Source organism: Leptinotarsa decemlineata, unplaced genomic scaffold (assembly GCF_025532065.1).
Source record: "Leptinotarsa decemlineata unplaced genomic scaffold, Ldec_3_MD MMD2_tig00000218_RagTag_RagTag, whole genome shotgun sequence".
NCBI lineage: Eukaryota > Metazoa > Arthropoda > Insecta > Coleoptera > Chrysomelidae > Leptinotarsa > Leptinotarsa decemlineata.
In genome coordinates this window covers 2,866,725-2,888,826 of record NW_027412545.1, presented here as the reverse complement: position 1 = coordinate 2,888,826, position 22,102 = coordinate 2,866,725, and the positions used below count along the sequence as shown (strand labels likewise).

Below are 22,102 nucleotides of genomic sequence, written 5' to 3'. Positions count from 1 at the left end.
TCTTCTCGATCCTGATCATGCAGGAAGATCAGTACACCATTACCAATCACAAATTTGTCAATCGTAGAGAACCATTAACCTGCTCAGTGCTCACTCTCGTCTGCAAATGTTATGAAATATTTTTTCTTGTCGAGAATCTCTTGTTTTGAAGTGAATGAAGGAACAATGTAGCTTCAGCTGAAGTAGTTTTACTTGATACTGTTGGAAAAACACATACATAATCAGAACAATTCAATTTTGTTGTCATAATAATTTTTAACATTTCTGTTACCATTACTTCCACTACTGTGACTAATAAAAAACGTATAGTAGACTTCATAAAAGATCGCTTCAATCAAAATTCCGACATCACATCAGAGGATAAACATTTACTCTTTTCCAGTTCTCGAGCATTTCAAAAAATCAATCGTCGGTAATATATTTTCTGGAGATCCGTTTTCTACCCAAAAAGGATTTAGAGCCGCGGCACGTGTTATTATCTTTGTCTTTCTTTAATGAAACGGAAACACGGCTTCAGTAGTCTCAGCAACCTCTTTCCAGTATAATCTGTAGCGCGGTGATGGAGATCAAACCGACCTACACAAGTAATTTTTATCAAAGAAAATCAATAATACGTTTGAGAACTTTCAACAAAGCTGATACGGTATTATCAATTCCTTCAGGAAATCAGGTGAATTTTCATCACATCTTGAATAAAAGGTAAAACTGGTACGTTACTCTTCTCGATGCACGTTTCACAAACCTAGTTGACATCTTCAGGAGACGAGGATGAGTTTTCTTCAACTCCTGAAGACATTAACTTGGTTGATGACTCTGAAGTTATGATATAGTTGATTTGCAGTCATTTGCAACAAATATTAATATTTTTCATCGATTCATAACAATTATAAAATGGAAATGTCTATCTTTACCTTTGTCGAACATCCAATAATGTGAATATCTAGAAATATACGTTTGAATACTATAAATTTCATCCAAAATTTCAAATTTGTTCATTTATCGAATTGCATTCCTTGTAAAACGCGGCAATTTTTAACTCTATTGAACAATATTTTTATATCTACTACTTTTTAAATAATAGGACCGATACAATAGATGAATGATGGCAGATCAATATTTGTGCCAAAACAGTATGAATACAAACTTTTTTTCAAATGTGGTGGAACTTTCATATTTCTTCGAACTAATTTTCAGACATTGTAAAATTCCAGTGTATTCAGCAGTGAAAAATATTTTTAGCCATTAGTCTGCGAGTTGATATCATATGGATTACCCAACTTGATAAACCAAACCCAAAAGGGGATTTCCGAATAAAAACTTAACAACTCACGATAATATCAGTGTGGTCGGTTCACAGCGTCTATCATAATATACGTTTGTTTATATAATGACAAGCTGACTCGGCTGTCATAATGTGTATGACAAGCTGTCATACACATTATGACAGCTCAAGTGTGATACCCTACATTCTGTAGGGTATCACACTTGAGTCGAAAAAAAATCTGGATAGTAACATCCAGTACTTCAGGACCTCTCATACCAACCAAATATACACAAAAAAATCATTGAAATCGGTCTAGCCACAAAATTCAAATAATTTTGTGAAACATGAGTCCTTCTAGATATGTTTCAAATAGATGCCGTGCCTATATTAACAACTCAATCAATAGGATACTTTGAATCACGTCCTTTTTAGCCAATAATATCAAAACCCACCACTGGGATAGAACATAATATCCTAATGAAAAATTTGTGGACATTGAGGTAAACAATTATCAAGCACCGCCTAAGCACGCATTCAAGATTAAACACCAAACAGCTAGCGCCATAGATCCCATCAGTGGTGCTAAGCTGAAACACAAATGCGTTGCTGGACTCAGCTGTCCTCAAAGAACAAGCCTGAGTAAATGAGGGCCTTCGCATTTCCCCTTACAAGGAAGCCATCTATGGGATCGAAAGACAATTCGTACCTCGAATACCAAATATAAACGAGGCTCCCCCAAGGCCGTCAGTTGTATGGCCACACTTCGACTGCCGAACAAGGTTCGTCCTTTTTTTGTAACTGCAGCTTCCACTGTACGGCAACTAGTTGAAAACCAGAGCCCAAACACAACGTATTCATCATTCAACACCAGACAGCGCTGTTTCGACCCGCCAAAGGTCTCCTCAGTGGTGCTAGGCTGAACCACAAATACATTGCTGGATTCAGCTGTCTTCAAGCCAACGAAGATGCCATCTATGGGATCGAAAAAGAACTGAACTGTCGAATATCAAAGCTTCTTGGGATATTCGTATATTGAGTTATCTGTCTATCACATAGATGGCGTCTGCGAAAGAGGAGATGTCATCGCCATTATTTCGCAAAAATGTGAGTTTCAAGGCGATGACCACTGTGAAATATTCTGCAATTTAGCCAAGACATAATCAAAAAATATATAGTAATTGTTTCTCTTTCTTTGAATACGAAAAAATGAAAAACTCTGTGTTTCAGTTCAACAAATTGACAAATGTAACTTAAAATAATGTAACATATATTGTAGTAAAATTCAATTTCTGAATGAATCAGTCTTTAAATCCTCATAAAATAACCATGTACAAAAACCATTGTTGGCATTTTTAATAGAAAACAAACCCTGCACGTGCTTTGCGAAGGTTTTCCAACATCCTTGGATTGCTTAAACAAAATTACACCGTAATTTCATTATGAAAGGAAAGAGCTCATTTAGAAGAGACTAATAGTAGTCATCTACTCTGTATGCTTAATTTTCATGCAGATTGTCGCCATTTAAACTTTTTTCTCGTAGTCATTTATAAACAAATATTATGGAGATGTATAATTTAGGGCCTTGAGAGGGCCTCTCTTTCTGGTTTCAAATGACTTTTGAAATATAAGACATTTCTGATCTGAATATTATAATCGACTTCGAGGCAGTTTGATATTCAAGCCGACATGTTAACATCTTTGGAGATTCAATCCGATTCATGGGTAATCACATGTCGAGATGCATATTTACCATTTCGGAAATATGATTGGTTTAATTTTCAAATTCATTACTTGGGCTTTTAAATATCTGTCTCAGTACCGTATATCCCGACTACAGAATTCAGAACAACACAATTGAGAAATGAGATCAGAATATTGTCTCAGGACGATAGAAGAAACCAAAATATATTATTATTTTTATTCAAAATACTGGGAATGAGAAATTCTCTAATGTTCAACATACCCTTAGTTTGTACTACTGTTAGGTCACCGCTTGTAAGCATGTTGCGACTAGCCAATACATTCAACTTATTGATGGATATAGATTGGACAGTTTTATTGAGCCTTTTCAAAAAATTCGTAACACAGTACATAAGAAGCTTCAATTAAGCATGTATTAGATTAAGCCATACAAATGTATCAATGTAAATTCATAATTTAATTTTTTTATTCATGTAGTAAATCCTTGTAGGCCTGTTTGAATAATGAATAAATAAATAAACATGATTGATAACTCACCTCAGAAGAAACCTCGTTTATGAATAGAATATTTTTATTTGCTAATATAACATATATTGTACACAATCGACAAGTTAAATGGTATAAAACGATCATTTCCTAAAATACAAACATCTTTGCAATACAAATAATAATATTTGTCATTATCATTTAGCCACAATAAACCCTTGCAGGTTGCGGTGGAGTGTCGAATAGACCCACTCACTTTTGACCTAACCTAACCATTATCTGTAACTATAAATGTCGCCATAGAATAATAATTGATACGTAATATTCATTATATCCTCGACTTTCTCACATATTGTTTACTAATGAATAACTATTTTCACCTCTTTTACCTGAATTTATCTTCATTTATTAGTTAATGAAATGATTATATCTACCTTGTTCGATTGATATTGATAACATATTGAATATAGGATAAAGAAAATAAATTTCGTCTGATTTCAAATTTATTGTTTGTTACGACCGATTTCGATTTTTTAGGCCATTCTCATCCATTCTTGAATGGTATTACAAACCGGTCGTAACAAATAATAAATTCAGTAGAAATTCGACAATAGTTATTTTCTTTATTCTATATTCCATTAGATCTGCTCTTTTCAGGTGATTGAAACTAGATAAGAATTATCTGATCGGACCGTAGATCAATGTAATGTTTTTAGAATATAAAATGTTTCAATATAAAAGTGGTTTATCAAAACCATCGAAACACGTGGCGTGGTTTTGTTCATTTTTTGAAGTGAAAATCAAAATAATTCTTATTAGTGAGTTTGGTTATTATATTTCGTAAGTATGAGCCACCTCGAAAATATAAAAACTGTTTTCCTATAAAATGTTGTTTGTACATATTTCTTTTCAAACCCAGAATAACGACTGATTCTCTGGATACAGTCTGGAAACAAATCAAACAGAAGTGATAGGGGAATTTCATGTCTATTGACTATTTTTAGACTATAAAAACCATATTTGCGAGAGCCTGATCCTAAGATAGGGTATCAAGAAACTGATGATTTTCCTAACATCTACATCAATACCAAGGACAATCCCAGGACAGAAAATTGTCTAACCTCGAGAGTGACTCTCGTATGTCAATGCAATGTAGCTTTTCCGAAAAATTGCATGTTTAGACTTTAATAGGCAGTGAAACATCAGTAAATTCACACAAGAACATACAATTCAAGTTGAAATTTCCATTAAAATACATGTCTATGCTTGAGGAAGCTATTGTATACCGAAACACGTGTCGCGGTTTTTGTAAAACCATTTATAGTGAAAATCATACAATAAACTGTATTAATTAGTTTTTTAATATGGATTTTCATCAAGTATTGGCCAGTTCTATTCAATTATTAAAATACATGTTTTGAGTGTATATTTGTCGTTTCAGTATCCCGGCAAAACTCAGTTTCGTTTTTTTTTCACTTCAGAAAATGTATGATGATTTGTTTTAATCCAAATATACCTGGAAAGCGCCCAGAAACTTTCCTGGCTAATATCATGAAGAGGGGTTGGATTATATCCGACAGGTGTCAGTGCAGGATTCTTCACTGCAAACTTATTTCTGCTTATGCTGTTGGCGATACAACTGCCGCAATAGATTTTCAATCTTATACGAGGAATTGGGCAAATTTCAGATAAGTGGTTGGTTACCTCGTTAACAGGCTGAAGGGGCGATGACAAATCTGTTGTTTGTTGTCCGCTTCAGCTTAGTTCGAGGAATGATAGTCTGAAGGAATTCGATTTTCAATTATCGGAAATCATCGACTTTATGTTGATGTACTGACCAGTGGCCAAACAGTGGAATAACTTCAGTGAAGAATCCTGCACTGACACCTGTCGGAAATAATCAAACGCCCTTCGTGGTATTAGCCAGGTGTCAGTCCATCAACCTTCAGTGTAGGAAGTTGAGACTGGCCTGAACAAATTGTTCTATTAGTCAAAACAGATTTATAGCCAGTCTTCAAGTATGCCCACCGACTATACGTTTACATTATACTTTAACAACCCTGTACATGACGAAGTTCATGGTCTCTTAATATTCTATGCTGTAACAATCATTTTCATCAATACGCATTTTCCTATCCGTGCCTCAATTACAATGTATTCCGCTGTTAGAGAAAACATTGCTATGAAAATTATGTATTGGATCGATAATTCCTTGGCAGATCAAGTATCACGGAAATAAATGTGTGTTCCACTTTAATTGATCCAATTAGATATTGATATATACTGATCGATGAATAGTTAGTTCCCTTGATTCTTATTAGCTACATTAAATGCGCACTTGTCTCCTCAATAGTTAATTAATAAAACCTACGAAAAATATATACGAACATTTTTAATTTTATGCTAAGTTGCTTCAATGATTTGAAAATTTCATTCAAATATCCCAATTATCTATCAAGAGTTAAAAAGAGCATAAAAATATAAACGTAGTTTCTTCGTTTTTTAAGTACTGTAGTCGAATATCTTCTCAAGGTTTAAATATGGAACTTTTTTTTTGTTATTCGGGCTTTTGGATTTTTTTCCGAAACTTTGAATTTCTAAGAGTCAACTTTTATATTTCTTGTCAATGTCAATTTTTTTTCATCAATCTGACGATATATAAACAATGTTTTTATATCACAAACCAAACCAATCACTAACATGAGATTAAAAAAAAATAAGTATCTCTACAAAACAAAAAACATTTTTTGATGAAAGTTACTGACAAATTAGTAAATGTTTTCAAAAACAATAACATTATAATAGGCAAAAAGAATATTTTCACAATTATTTAATTATACAGCAGAGTGAAAACTCCGACTGAAAATCTAATACAGTTTACAAAATTTCTTGCATGGAGTGTAACAAATCATATATTGGACAAACATCAAGAACTCTAAAAAGTCGCATAATTTCTCATAAAAGTTATCGCAGAAGGAACATAAATAGATGTGCACTATCAGAACATGTTGATGATAATGACCATAAAATGGAATATAACAATTTCACTGTCCTTCGTACAGAATCAAACCAATTGAAAAGAGTTTTTCTGAAAATGGTAGGTATACATTAATAATGATGATAGATCCATGAATAAAAGAACTGATTTGAATAATCTCAGTCAAATTTATACTTACATTCTCAAATGTCAAAAAAATTCACTTAAAAATGAAAATTTTCTTCCTTAAAATTATTGTCACTGTCAGTCACTTCCAAAAAAGAAATGTTTTATAGAAATACTTATTTTCTTTTTCAATATCACGTTAGTAAGTAGTTTCGTTTGTGGTATAAAAAACATATTGTTAATAAATATATTACACCTATGGTTTTCCAGAAACCATAGGTGATTCGATTTTTGTCTAACATGTTTCACTGACAGTTCTATAATTTGTCTATGAATCTTCTAATAAACGATAAATATCATAATTTCAAAAAAACCTAATTCAAAAATTACTCCAATATTTCTCAATAAAGGTTCAAAATGTTCACTATTCACTTCTTGGTAATATGAAGTCTGTTTACAAATTTATTTTCCACATAATGAAATATTCTTGGGGTAATTTAATTGCAAGCACCTACACAAGTCCTAAATTGAATTTTGGTTGTCTATGTCACGTATCATTCCAAAAGAAGTAGAGGCGTTATATCAGGTGATGTAGCGAGCCATTCTAAGGAATTACGTCTGAATATTTACGAGTTAATTTAATTGAAGAACCCGAATGGGATTTCAACTGATGTTACCTTTCAGCAAGATGAGGTACCTTCTCATATTAATAGGTTAGTTCGAAAGTACCTGAATTACAAGAATGGTGTCTTGGAATTGCCTGCTAGATCACCGGATATGATGCCTTTAGATTTTTTGTGGGAGATCGTAGGTATACGTTACACAACCGCAGTTGATTCCATTCCTTTTGTTTGCAGATTTTCAAAATAAATATACATGTCGATAAGTCAGGAACGGCTAATCCGATTCAACGACATAGACCAATGTTTGATAGAGTCCCGTTCGAAAGTTAAGGGGTGGAGAACTTTTTACGTCCGCATTGTATACTGAACCGAATTATTTCCTTCATCAACCATATTCGGATCTGAGATTACCAAAGAAATAATATTCCACGAGATTATGTCGCTACCGAAGTACCGAACGATAGCGATGCATCCAACGAAAACATAACTATTACCGCTACAAAACAAATAACAATTGAATGTGGCGCTCCTGCGATTTAACCAGCTCATGCTCTATTACATCAGTCTATTATGTTGAACTTCCTTCAATTATGTCCTCGTTTGCTGCATTCAGTGATCAGACATTTATACCGCTTGTCCTTTGTTTCCGAATTGAAACTTTGGCGTTATATTACTTGAACTCAGTTGTCCTAACAGCAAAATTTATGTTCATTCATATTTGGAAAGTTCTCAATGAAATTAAATACTGATCATGATCATCCTTTCTGTAGAGATGTTACCAAATCTCACACCAGAACAAAAATTACCGCCTCTCGACTAAATCTTAGTATTGGTGTTTTGGATGTTTTTTCACTAATTGCATCTTGATTACTGTATTGATTTTTTTTATTTATAATATTTATATTAATATTCTCCAACTTTTCAATTGGGGAAGCAATGCCATGCAGTGGTAAATTTAAATCTGTCCTATATGAACTTATGCTATAACAGTTTGGCTATCTTTAGTTTTTCTGGACGGCTTACAAAATATTTGTTTATTTTTTCATTGGATCAGTATTCCTTTATAAATTTGGACTGCCAAAAACCGCTGAGAAGTTGTGGAACAAACCAATAAATCTTTCTACATTCTGTTCCTCAATTTAGTCGTGTTACTGGGCAGACATGTTAATTTAAACCACAGAATATCAAGTAGGGACATGGGTCAGAAAAAATATGAATAGCATGCTTGAAAAAAACTGAAATTAGCCAATTTCGTGTCATTATATTTTTCTGGTGTTATCAAAGAAGTACTCTCATTGCCGCTTTTCAAGATGCACGAAATTGCGTTAACAGATTTTTAATCATACGTCTCGAGAAACCATCATCAATTATAATTTTTTATACGGAGTAGAAAAAATCACCCGATATAAGTTAGTCTTTTTGACAACAACTTTACTGATGTATCGTCATAATTGTTTGATTGATAACTTTCAAAACGTCATTCGAATATGCTCTAAAATTTGCAACTTTTTCCCAATTTTCCCATGCTGGCCTTTCTTATCTTGTGCACATCGTAAAACTGACGAAAGTATATAATTTCGATTTTATGTATCTTAACTGATTTCAGCAGAAGTAATGTTGACAAAAAGTAACACTTGAATTGATATTCCAAATTTCACAAAAGTTCTCAAAAAATAAAACCGAAAGTTTAGATAAACGGTTTTCTTGCTAATGACATACTTATTCGCTTTATCAAAGTGACTCTGAATATATGTAGCGTTCTAATTATTCTTATCTGTTATCTATATCATTGTTTATTTTTATTAAAATTGTGGCACAATAATTTCATGGAAACCCAGACTAGAAGCATTTTTTTCAAAGAAGTTCGTTTAAAATTCAATCAGAATATCTTGTTTTTGATTATTTTTTTTATCGAAATCGTTTTGAGCTGCAGATTTTTCAATAATCGAAATTAATCTCAACTTTTTAATCAATTAAAAAAGTGGTAACGTATTGCTAACTACTCTAACGAAAATAGATTTGCAGTCCAGTTTAAAAAATACAAAAATTTCAGACAGAAATGAAACTAGGAATGTATTTCCCAATCTCACTGATAACCTTAACCTTTCATGTCCAGGTATAGGCAGATAGCATTATCTCGAAATAGTCTGCAGATGAAAATCCTGCTGAATGATGTGCAACCTATCAACTCAATGACGAATAAGCAGACCTTATTATTTTTTAATCGTTAAATAGCATAAATCTGTTCACTGCATATTTCTGAAATATGTAGTTTCACCATCGAAACACAGTTGAAAATTGCATTGTGCCTATCGCTAGTTTAAGTAATGGCATCAGATAATTTTAAAAAGTCACAGTCATATAATGAAAAAACAAGAAATTTTATTAATGAATTTCAAATATCTGGGGAACTGAATGCAAATTGACATCAACACAATTTTTCAAAATCTTTCATCATAAAATAAGTCACTAGGTGGGAGAAAGCGTACTTCAATACCAAAACGTCACTGACTCGTTGATAAACCAATGAAACAGTTGTCCGTTTCGGTTATGCATGAGACGAAATAAGGCGTAACAATCATTCAGTTGTGACAAGAGATCGTAATTAGCTCTAAATCAGGACTGGATCATACATTTCAGAATCTACCTTGTTTATTTTGTATTAACTCTGCAAATGAACATTAGTACAGGGAATTCGCATGAGATTCCATAAGTGACACAAGAAGCCAGTAACAAGAACCCTACAAAACAAACAATTTCTCCAGATGACTGTTCATCAACACACCCTGAAGATGCCGAAACGTCCAGTTTTCCATGACTCTGACGCATAAATCAGACTGAATTTGACCGATGCCATGGGTTATGTTGGCTTTGAAGACCGCTGTGGTGTGTGGCTTATTCGCATACCGCTGCGACTTGAGAAAACCCCACATGAAAAAGTCTAACGGGGTCAAATCACCTCCACGTGAGATGATCATGCCCTCAAATCGCTCGTGCAGAATATCCAGTGTGGCATGAGCTGTGTGGCACGAAGCGCCGTTCTGTTGAAAACACATGTCGTTGTTGCCCATATCATGCAATTCAGGCCAAAAGAAGTTGGTAATCATCGACCTTTAGTGCTCACCGTTTACTGTGATGGCCTGGCCAACGACGTTCTCAAAGAAATATGGACCGATGACGCCGCAAGCCCAAAATCCACCGGTGTAGGCCCAGGTCACGTCACAAAATTCCCAAATTGTGGTCTGCGAAATGCCGAGTTCTTGTGAGCGATGCGAAATCGACTGCCTCGGATTCACCTGCGGCTATGTTTTCGATAGATCTTGCGTTTTTTTCAATGTAAAGGTGTTGGTGGATCGTTTTCTGAACCAGTGGACTCGAACTCATCCACCACATTGCAAATAGTCCTCTCGGTAGGACGTTGCACGTGTTGGCTAATGCTATATCCGTCTATGATGATTTGGCAAAACAGACTGAATAAATGACAGCAGCTGTTGCTTCAACAAGATGGCCGTTATCAATTGTGAAAGCTCGGAAGTCCCTGTTGGAAGGCCCCTTATTTAATTTTCGCTCCTCCACAAATGGAAGTTTCATCCTGAAGGAAAACGTCAAATACGGTAATCCACAGATATAAAATCACCACTAGCTCCTCAATCGATAAGTTACTAACTAGAGAAAAATACATTCCTAGAAAATAATTTAAATTTTCAATCTACTATCTCGTCAAGGTATTTCACCGATGAATAGTCAGTTATATCGGTGTAATAAATCCTTGGAACACCAAGAATATCCGCACTTTCCCCCATGTTTTTTATGACACTCATTCCAACGATCTTGTGCTCTGTACTAGTTTGTATATTTTTTCATATTCTTCTGGACATATTTTAGGTTGTCCATAAATTGTTTGCCTTCAATGTGTCACATTCGCATAAAATATGACGAGCTGTATTTGTACCTTTGTTGAATTGCCTGCGGATTAGGCCTCCGTTGAACAATCCTTTTTTGTTCAGCTGATCTCTTAATGTACACTGTCCAGGAAGTAGCCCTGTAACTGTTTCGGGCCGATCCCTGCTTTGTTAAAGCCTCTCCTCGGGCGGTCCCTTTATAAAGGTTCTCCCATGTGTATTCCCTGGCATATTTTCCCAGTACTCTATATGTTTCTCGAAGACCTAGTTTCCAATCTGGTTCCATACCGAAAACTTCGGCACCCCAATATTAGGTTCAGGGCCTATATATGGAGTTATAAATAATCCATGCCCGTCACACAGGACAGCTGTTTCGTTGCCGCGATGCTAATAGAGTGTCCTTGCACCCAGTATGTAGTCAATATTTTCTTTTCTCTCAATTTCCTCAGTTCTTCACGGCATTTCCAGATGTCCAGATGGGTTCGTAACTGCACCAAGTGCACTTACGAACGACTTACTGTGAAAATATTGATCCGCTTTTAGGCCTCCTCAAACTGATGTTCCTTACGCATTGCAAGAATTGCATACAGTTCAAGCTGGAAGACTGATGTGTCCGGACCGAGTGGGTAACTGAAATGAAGATTTTTTCTCGCACAGTCTAGTCCAGCTGCAGTTCCAAGTTCGATTTTTGAGCCGCCTGTATACAGAAGTTGTCTTGCGAATGTTTTTCGTTCATTAATCAGTAGGTTCTCGATGAAATTAATGAAATGAATCGCCGTACTAGTCTCACCAGTGCGGGAAGATCCAACAAACAACAGTGTGCTTAGACTCGACTGGCTTCAACGAGGCTCAACTGCATAGATTGAACCCTCACCTCAGAAAAATGTTAACTAGTAATCACTGCATATCGTGAACAAAGCTCTAAAAGCGGGAAAGAAACATTCCATGTATAGTCGAAGTAAACGATATTGTGCACTCTTAAAGTTGGCGGCACTCTCAAAGGCCAAAAAATCAATAAATAGAAATGAACTCGCTGCGAAATAGTCCACGTGTACTGTAGAATTGGCGGATCGTATTGGATAATTTTTACTAACCGAGTTTTATGATTGTCTGAAGAGTCATACAATTAAATTTGAAGTCATGTTACGGTGACGAATAGAAGTCGGGAAATGGGAGGATGCATGGTTATCGCCGTCGTGTTCAGTTCAGGAACTGAACGCGATTTGAGTGTTGAAATTCGATATTCCTGTAGTTATAATTACTTAAATTTTTTGTTATTTGTTTGAAATGTGGCGTCCTTGGACAAGGACTAATAGCAATAACGAGTGTGATAACAACGCAGACTATTTCCAGTGTAGTGATTCCAATAGCGACGGTGAACAATGTGAAAAAAAGATACCAGTGAATAAGATTCGGATGCATTTGAATATTGAAACACAGAGAGTATGTTTCAATGTATATAAAAATCCACATCTACATTTTGGTTTCGAGGGAAACTAACTATTAGAAGCAACATCAGATTTGACCGAAATTCCTTTCTAAACTGTACGTAAAATAGTCAAAAACAAACCTTATGAACGCAAGACGCGATGTAATACAGGATTACCTGTTACCAAAGCAATGAGATTCCTACAACTGAAATCATAAGGAAGAAATTGAATACTTAGTGTCATAACGTGAGCTGCTGTGACAAAACTCTTCAGAATTTGATAAAGAAATTAGGATTCAGATTTAAAATAATAAACAAACGTCAAACAGTTATGGAAAGGAGAAGAATAGTGGAATTGCATAACAAATACTTAGAACAAATAACTGAATATAGACAAGAACAACGGCAAATTTTCTATTTGGACGAAACTTGGTATGACACTCACGACACAGTTACGAAAAGGTGGACTGATGGTTCGAGAATGTGTTCGCCTAACATGCCTAAAAAAACAAACGATCGCGACTAATCATTGTGCTTTGCGGACGAAGTAAAGGATGGGTTCCGAATTCTTTGAAATTATGTGGAAAAAAATTTGATGACTGCAATGTTGGCCATTCTCAGAACATGGAAGCTAATATTTTCGAGAAATGGTTTGAAAACACAGTTCTTGACAACGCATCCTATCATTCGCGACATCTCATCAAAGTACGGAATAAAAATTTGAGGAAAGATGAAATACAAAGTTTCTTAATGGATAATGGATAACTATACCAAAAACCAACTACTTGAAGTTTTACAGACAAAATGTATGTATACCCTTGAGAGTATTGCTGAAAAGTATGGACACACCATACTGAGATTTCCCCCCTATTTATGTGTTTTTAATCCCATCGAGTTGATTTGGGGAAAATTGAAAGAAAGCATCAGGGGTAAAAATAATTTTCCAAAATTTGATAAGAAGGTAATAGAGCTAATTAAAGAAGATGTATCCAATACTACCGAAGAAGACTGGCAGAAAATGATTAAAACTGTAATTTTAGTTGAAAAAGAGTACGATTGGACACTTCCATATTAATGGTGGAAATAAATTCATTATTGATTTAAATGACGACAGTGAAACAGAAAATATGGAAGAGGAATTATCAGAAGCTTTCGAAGAAAGTTAGTGAAGTATTTTTGAAGCGATCGATTGTGTGTATATGTGAACTATATACCAATAATCTGAAAGAAATCCAATAAGTCTGGTAACTGTATGGCGAAAAGATATATGAATCAGAGACATATCTTCCAACTCTTTAAATATGGCGAATCAATGATATCCGAATCTACCCAACACCTTTACTGCGATTGACGTCACCAAAAATTTTAATCTGATGATAAATGTTTTATTATGTTACTCGCCAAACTTTTCTGAATAGATAAAAATGATAACTTTGTCATTGAAACAGTCAGTAAATATCCAGGTTTTGTAGATTACTTGGTCAAGGTGGTCACAGTCTACGCATCGGCAGAGAGAAAATTAAAACTGAGGTGAATCAAGTCAACCAGAACTATTTGCGATCAGTTTATTATAACCCTATTGTTCATTTCATCAGGGACATGCATTATGATTCATGCGATATATCTCAATATGAAACATTTATGGCATACCTAGTAATTTAAAATAGAATGAAATTATGAATTTAGAAATATTCTTTCAAAAATGGCTTAGTTGATTTGCACTATACTATAACTACTCTAAAAGCTGCCATTTACAAAAGCTCTTGGATTGATCATGAAACATTTATGTAACAAATAACACAAATTGAATAAATGAGTTTTTGGGAAAAAAGACTTTTGGAAACCTTAGAAACGAATACTTTTATATGAACGCTGAATTATACGAGAAACACTTTTCTTTATTCCGTTTGTATCCCAAACATTCGTAATGGAATTGAATCAGATATCATTAACAGGATTGCTACACAATGTAGTATATGAAAGAGGCAAAATTCCACTTACATGGAACACTATCGTACTTAATAGCGGGTATCCGAAGTTTCGAAACAAGACACTTGCCTTATTGCCTCTTCAGCACCATCTGGATAACATTATAACATGAAATACTAAATTCGTTCATAACATTACCACATAACATATCACCGAAAATCTACTAATGTCACGATGACAGTACGTACGCTTGTCTGATTTAATCCCAGTAATGGGAATTTAAATTGGAAAAGATATCTTTCAGGAGAGATTAGTAGTACAGAATAAGACAATAAAGAGGTGGAATGATATATTGCAGTGTACGAGTGGTCGAAAAATCTGATGAAGCAATAACAACTAAAAAATAAATGACTATGACCGAAGAGACACTGAAAAAATTATGTCAAAAAATACCATGCCTGCGATATCATTATTGTATTGTATTTTATTGCTCAATAATATACACGACATAGTGTTTTGACAAGTCATTGACTACACCAGCATCAGCAATGGAGATACGATGTCAGAAGGAACATTTTACTCGTTTGTTTGAAGGTGATTGACAATGTTTCGTGGTGTATTTCATCAGGAATTTTAGATTATGCCGGATCATTAGAAGGTACTTGAGCCAACTTTTGCTTTTATTTTTCTTATGTGGCATGTAGAAAAATAACTTTTGGGAGTACTTGAACAATAAGGCACTGCGCAATACATATAAAATATAGAACTCATCTTTCAGTACAAAAATTACGAAAAAACTAGATCTCATCCTTTTACGAGTGTTAGGTTGAATATGAGGATTCAAAATATATTTCTACATTCTATGTTACTACATTCTATGTTACTACGTTCTATGTTACGTCGTTGTGAGTTCTTAATAACCAATAAGCAATACGCTTATTAGAATTAAACTCAAATTTGAAATTCAAAATTACAACTGAACACTTCCTTCTGCATTATCTTTCATAATTCTCGTTGTTATTTCGCTTTTTTACGATCAATTTCCCCGTCTTTTCGAAAAATTTAGAATCTATTAAGAGACGACGGTGTGAAGTCAGAATACAGGAATCGAATCGCTACAATCAAAGACGGTGCATTGGGCGGAGACCATGACATAATGAAAACAATCAAAATCCATATGTGTAATTGATTTATTTTAATCAAATAAACTATATTTTTGCTAGAGGGAGTTACATATAAAAATCTAAAGTTGATGCCACTTATGAAAATAACAAAAATGAGAAAAAATTCAGTATGCCAAAATGTAACTCCCAACAAGCATATTCAATGGTCCAAGTTTGGAAAAAAAAACTGGAATAAATGAGATCATGAATAATTAATTGACACACGGTATATTATACATCTGTAATCATTAGATCAGTCACTTTCTAAATAATGTGAAATGTGGCGGTTTATCCAGATATCCAAACTAGAATCCAAATTTACCCATTTCTCGTTGAATTTCCAAAATAAACTGTTTCTTTAATCCAGGAATAACTCGCAAACAAAAACTCGCTATCAATAACGCACATTGATGGGGATAATGTAATGACAGGTCATTTTGAAAGAGTTATATGATTACCGTGACAGCACAAACAAAACGCTTCTCCTCTGCCAAAAATTCTCCTGGAAGTGAATCATTTCATTTAGCATTTTGCCAAAGTTAACTAATATACTAATCTCTATATACATTAGTTGTTTAGATGGGTCTCGGGAAATGCCGTGTCTACAATAAAGTGTAACGAATCGTAGCATTTTTCACCACATCGATGTTCTGATGAGTGTTTGTTTCCACTCACAGAGTTGGAAGATAGCCACAGCGGAAAATCTTTAGACGCGATTTGCATTTAGATGGATTCATGTTTGCTGAAAAGTGCGTTTTATTTCTTCTCTGAATATGAATATTTATAGAGTATTTACAACTTTTCTGTGTCTTGCAACAAAACATGTACTGATGATTCCAAATCGTAGTTACAAGAATTTTATAACAAAGTGTCGTTTTGGAGTGAATAAAAAATATCCCAGAAAGTTATCTCCTATCTTTAAAAATTTATTTGAATGCACCAAGCAACAAACGAACGTTTATGGTGAAAAGGAGTTTCAATTTAAATTTATTAAAAATATTTTTCCAACAACCAGAACAAAATTACGGTCTCTCGACGCGCGATTCGCTAACCAAGTTAGCGTCCTCAGTGGATCATTATGACTAAATATTACTACTAAATTAGCGTTCCATGTACTAGTGGCCTAACTACTAACTAGTAGTACCTAACTGCTACCGGTTAGTATTACCTAACTCTACGTTAGGACCAAACAAAGGCCTGTTCATGCCACACTTTTCGATTTCCAAGCATTCGAAGGCATCCATAAACCTGTACCACAACTACAATGCATAACCTTCTTTAAGGAGACTTCAAGAGCTTGAAGGGATTTTTAAATTTTTCGCCTGTTGGTAACACTGTTGCATACGCGCTTGGCCAAATATTAGCACTATGAGCTATTTAATTCAACCGTTACCGTCAATGTATGTAAAATATAACACAGTCAATCTAATTCCATAGTGATGCTTCATGTAACACCTCCTCAGTAAGTCTTTCTACATCCATTGATTTCGTCTCGACTCAAATCGCTACAAAAGAATACGAACACAAAGTATAATAACTGCATACAAAGCTTACCCCGCTAGTGTGTTGATAGCAGACAGTTACGTAGAGGCGTATGCCAGCTACGCATATACTTAGCTTTAGAGCTAAGTATATGCGTTCCACTTAGTTTTAGAGCTATATGAAAAATTGAGACAACAAATCTTTCAGCTTTCATGCTCAAAGCGCTCATCTAGATAACCTGCCAGTCTCTGTGCACAGAACGTTATTTATTTTATAATGAGGGGATTGATATATGGCGACAAGCGAGTAAGGCCGGTCCTACATTGGAAGCAAAATTGGCCACACCAGATCAGTCCAGAATAGGCGGTTTTCAGCCAGGAGCGGAAGAACCAGTACTTGTCAACTCTCGACGAGGAAAGTTGTCTATTACGGCGGAAAAATGGACGAGGAACTAATTGATTTCATGTTATTGGACAGGAATTTATTATCAAACTTGCGTAGAAGAAAATAGGTTCATGACTTCAATGCAGACCACCGTCAAATTGTCTACCTGCCTACCCATGCGTAGTTCAAACGTTAAAACGCACTACCTCAACCAAAGCGTCCATTCTTCGGACCCGTCCAGACCCGCTCACATCAACTGGTCGGGAAAAATTCTGTTTCCAATGTAAGAATGGCCTAAGCAACTATCAGACTACCAGGCCAACCCGGCTTCGCTGTATTCTCAGACAATGGAAGTCCAACCATCCATATATCACGAGTTCTCCCAGAAGAAATAAGTAATAATGATGAAAACAATAATGAATATTTTGCGTAACGTAAGGTGATGTTTTTATCATAAACATCAAACACCACCTAGATCACTTGATCAACAAGAAATCATTCTGCATTGACATTGTCCTGTCATGAAAGAGAATGCTATATGATTCAATAAGTATCGTTAATTGAAAATGACATTCATTGAACTTGAAACGTCTTTCAAATTCATGAATTCATTCATTACTGGATACATTGAGTTGAATATTCTTTCATTATCCTCCAACCATGTGTATTATCTTTCACACAACTTTGCATACAAATACAGTTCATTTGACCAATATGAAACTTTTACGTATCCAAGAAACACTTTATTGTGTAAAAACATGCCTGAAAAATATATTAAATAGCGAAACACATGTTGCGTTTTTGTTAAAATGTTTTGTGAAAATCTCACAATGAAGTGTTTCTTGATTATGTGAGATTTCTAAATAGTTTTATAGAAAAGCGTGTCTATACTAGTATAGACACTAGTATAGAAGCCATTGTATAATGGGATTTTCACTGAAAAGTTTTACAAGAACGCAACACGTGTTATGCTCTAAAATAGCTTCTTCGGGCGTGTCTTTACTAGTATAGACACTAGAAGCTATTGTATAATGAGATTTTTACTAAACAGTTTTACAAGAACGCAACACGTGTTTCGCCATACCATAGTTTTTTCGGGTGTGTCCACACTAGTAGAGAAGCTATTGTATAATGAGATTTTCACTAAACAGTTTTACAAAACGCAACACGTGTTTCGCTATACAATAGCTTCTTCGGGCGTGTCTATACTAGTATAGACACTAGTATAGAAGCTATTATATAATGAAATTTCAAGTAAACAATTTTTAAAAAGGGGAACACATGTTTCGCTATACAACAGCTTCTTCAGACGTATTTATACTGTTTTCGTTATGTATTTTCATCAAGTATCGGCTAATTCCATCACATATGAAACTTTCACTTTCCTGAAAGTGAGCGATGGAGAGTTCTTTATTGGAGAAAAGATGTGTTTCGGCACCAACTCGCCACTTTTCAGGAACCCCCTTGTATAAAAGATTAATTTTTTGCAACTCTGATTAATGTTAATTTCATTTTGAATTACATATGGCGACTCTTCAGATACTCCTAATTATTTGAGGTTATGTAATATACGAGTAATAATTGGGTCACTTCTGAATGGGTCCAGGTTGAGTTTTAGAAAAATTAACACATAAAAACATTAAAAGTTTTAAATCAGAGCCATTGAAAAAATAATGTCAATAACCTATTGGATATCTTGTTTATTGCTGAAGGTTTAATTTCATTTTATTGGTTTCAATTAGTTATTTCCATCCTAAACCCGAAATGAAAATAAATTGCATTAAGACATAATCTGAAACACGTTTCCAGGTCACGTTGTTTCTATAAATACAGCCAATAAGAAGATGACTTAACGTCTCGACAGTTTCGTAAACAGAAACATCACGCGGCTTTCGCAACTCAAGCATTTTTTCTTCAAAGGGTAAATTTCATCACTCGAAGAGAATAAAAGGACTATCCACTTTTCGTCTTATATTTCTCCCAAGCGAGCGCGAGGAGATTTCTCGTTTTTAGGTTCTCGATCTATCTTGCGGATACGTAAAGGTCTTGCGTAGTACTGCGATCAATAACACGCAGTGCTAGATTTGTGACAGAGTTAAAACTGGGTCACACCCAAACAAGCTTCACGGGCGCCCCGAATCACAACGTGCTGTCAAGGGATTCCCCAGTATTTTATGAGCCTCTTTTATGTGTAACACGTGACCGCCACCATGGGAGCTGTCAATTTCGATTCTTACAGCTGTATTACTCCATAGCGAATTTCGATCGCTATTAAATCTCTGTTCGATTGATATACGAGTATTTAGACCTTTTGTAAATGTTTCGATTTTTTAAATAAATTTTGGTTGTCCAGGATATAAAGAAAGATTGTTGTTTCACGCCTTTAGAACCCCAACATAATGTTTATAACGTTTCCACTACCAAAATATTGACATTAAATGATGTTAGTACAAATTGATTGCTTGATCGACAGTTCTTTTTCCAGTTTACTGGATATCGCCATTTCTTCTTTTACAGAAAATATTGATTTCCTATTCCATACTTTCAAAAGCCTTCAAAAGTAGCACAGTGTCATGTTTCAATCTCTGTTTTGTTGAGCGACAGTAAACTATTGCAGTTTTCGAAATTTGATACATACATTTTCGATTGGATAAAAACCTGAGCCTAAAAGTAGCTTTCAAAACTGTTTGTTCACTTCAAAAGTATTAGAAAATCCGAAAGGCAAGATGATGAGAAATAAGAAGTGTATAAGTAGTATGGTATTTGCGAAGTAAGCTCTGAAAACTACTACAAACAAGTATGTAGGATAGACTAAACGGGTGAATGAAACTCGTGTCAACAAACACGCAGCATATATCCGATTTCGTAAAGCAGAAAAATCCGGTTTCGTGTTGTAAATACTGATGAATTATCAAAGCATAATGCGGAGAAGCACTGTCGTGAAACATAAAATGAATACCAGCACATTGATCATAGATCAAAATTCTGAAGATTTTTTTGACTGTGCCACAGTCGAATCTGTAATACTGGGATCAATTGCAAAATAAACTAGTAGCACTTTAATTCAGTATTAAACTCAAATTTTAAGAAAATACTGGAACTACATTAGGTACTAAAGTGATTTTGGAATATTTGTTAAATACTGTGGGTACTCCTTCCTGGGGTTACTCTGAATACTTGAAATAATGTGATACGATGTACTCGAATATTTTCTGTACCTGAATTAGTTTCAGTACTCTTGATAAATTTTATAAATACCAAAAACCACTGAAGCAATACTACAGATATCTAAATGTAACATAAACAATCTAGACACATTTTGAATGTAGTAGACAATAATCTTTTTTTAAAATCAGATTTTAATGTTGAAAATAATAATACGTACCTAGGTTTCAAACCTGTTAATCTCTCCAAACCTCTAATTTTTATAAATTCTATAATTTTCGACTCGTCATATCCAGTAACCTGTTATCGTTATGTATTCTATGAATAATGAATATTTCAACTCGTGCTGTTCAATGACAAATTATCAATATGAATGCTTTGAATAATAAATGTTTCGTTTGTTTCAGAACACGTACCTTAAGTTCGAAGAGAAACGGAACAGAAGTGATACTTCATTATTGAGAAGAGAGTTCAATGTGTTAACCAAATCATTCAGAGAAGAACGTAACTAACATTGATACAAGATGCATATTGAGGTTCAAGTAGCTTTGAATTTCGTGATATCGTACCTGTACAACAAACTCCCCAGGAGGCGGGTCAACATATTCGGGGAAGAACTAGAAAAAGCCTTAAAAGACAAATTCCAGGGACACTGGTATCCGGAAAAACCGTTCAAGGGTTCAGCTTTCAGGTGCTTGAAGACGGGCGACCCAATTGACAAGGTATTGGAGCGCGCTGCGAGAGAGAGCGGAGTTCCTATTCAGGATATCTTGGAGAACCTTCCTCAGGAGCTCGCAGTTTGGGTGGACCCCGGTGAAGTCAGCTACCGCATAGGCGAAAAAGGAGCCGTTAAGATCCTCTTCAGCGATAAAGGCGATCCGCTCGAAGACCACTCCGCTGACAGGGAAGTTACCAAAACCTTCAATCCTGAAGCCCAGTGCTTCAGGCCGATAGAGTGCGTGACGTCTAGCATGAATAACCTGAGTATCTCGCCAAAAGCGCTTACTCCCTTCGCCAATAATCCCCAGAACAACACGGTTGGTGTTCAGCTTCATCAGCAAATGCCAATTCCGCCTCACAACGGAAATCAGCAGCTTCCAAATAATACCAACCACCATTCGTCACCCTCGTTGGCTCCATCGCCTACCCTTAACAACTCTTACAAGGGTTCGCCGTCGCCTGTGCCTGCTTTCATACCCAGGACTACTACGCCGCTCACTTTCACGACAGCAACGTTTGCTCAAACGAAATTCGGCAGCACCAAACTCAAGACAAGCAGCAAGAGAGCTAATAGGTGAGTAATCAACTGAAATCAATCAATGTATGACGATTTTTCAAAAATGTTAGCTTTCGTTCAGTTCAATAAATATTTCTCAATGTTTCTTCAATATGAGACCAAAAGTGGAACACTAACTTAACAGCTGACAATCCCGTAAATGAGCAATACGTTACGTAAAGAGACTTTGACGAA

General features: G+C 35.1%; 1 protein-coding gene across 5 annotated transcripts in view; it reads left to right on the top strand.

Annotated features, from left to right (window-relative positions):
- LOC111508193 (uncharacterized) overlaps window positions 1-22,102 on the top strand; it is a 102,293-nt gene that overhangs the window by 70,027 nt on the left and 10,164 nt on the right. For all 5 annotated transcript variants that reach the window (XM_074173275.1, XM_074173272.1, XM_074173273.1 and 2 more), the window contains one exon: window positions 21,039-21,925. In XM_074173275.1, coding sequence (XP_074029376.1) covers window positions 21,156-21,925 — 770 coding nt within the window. In that variant the 5' untranslated portion in view covers window positions 21,039-21,155. The remainder of the gene's footprint in view (window positions 1-21,038; window positions 21,926-22,102) is intronic.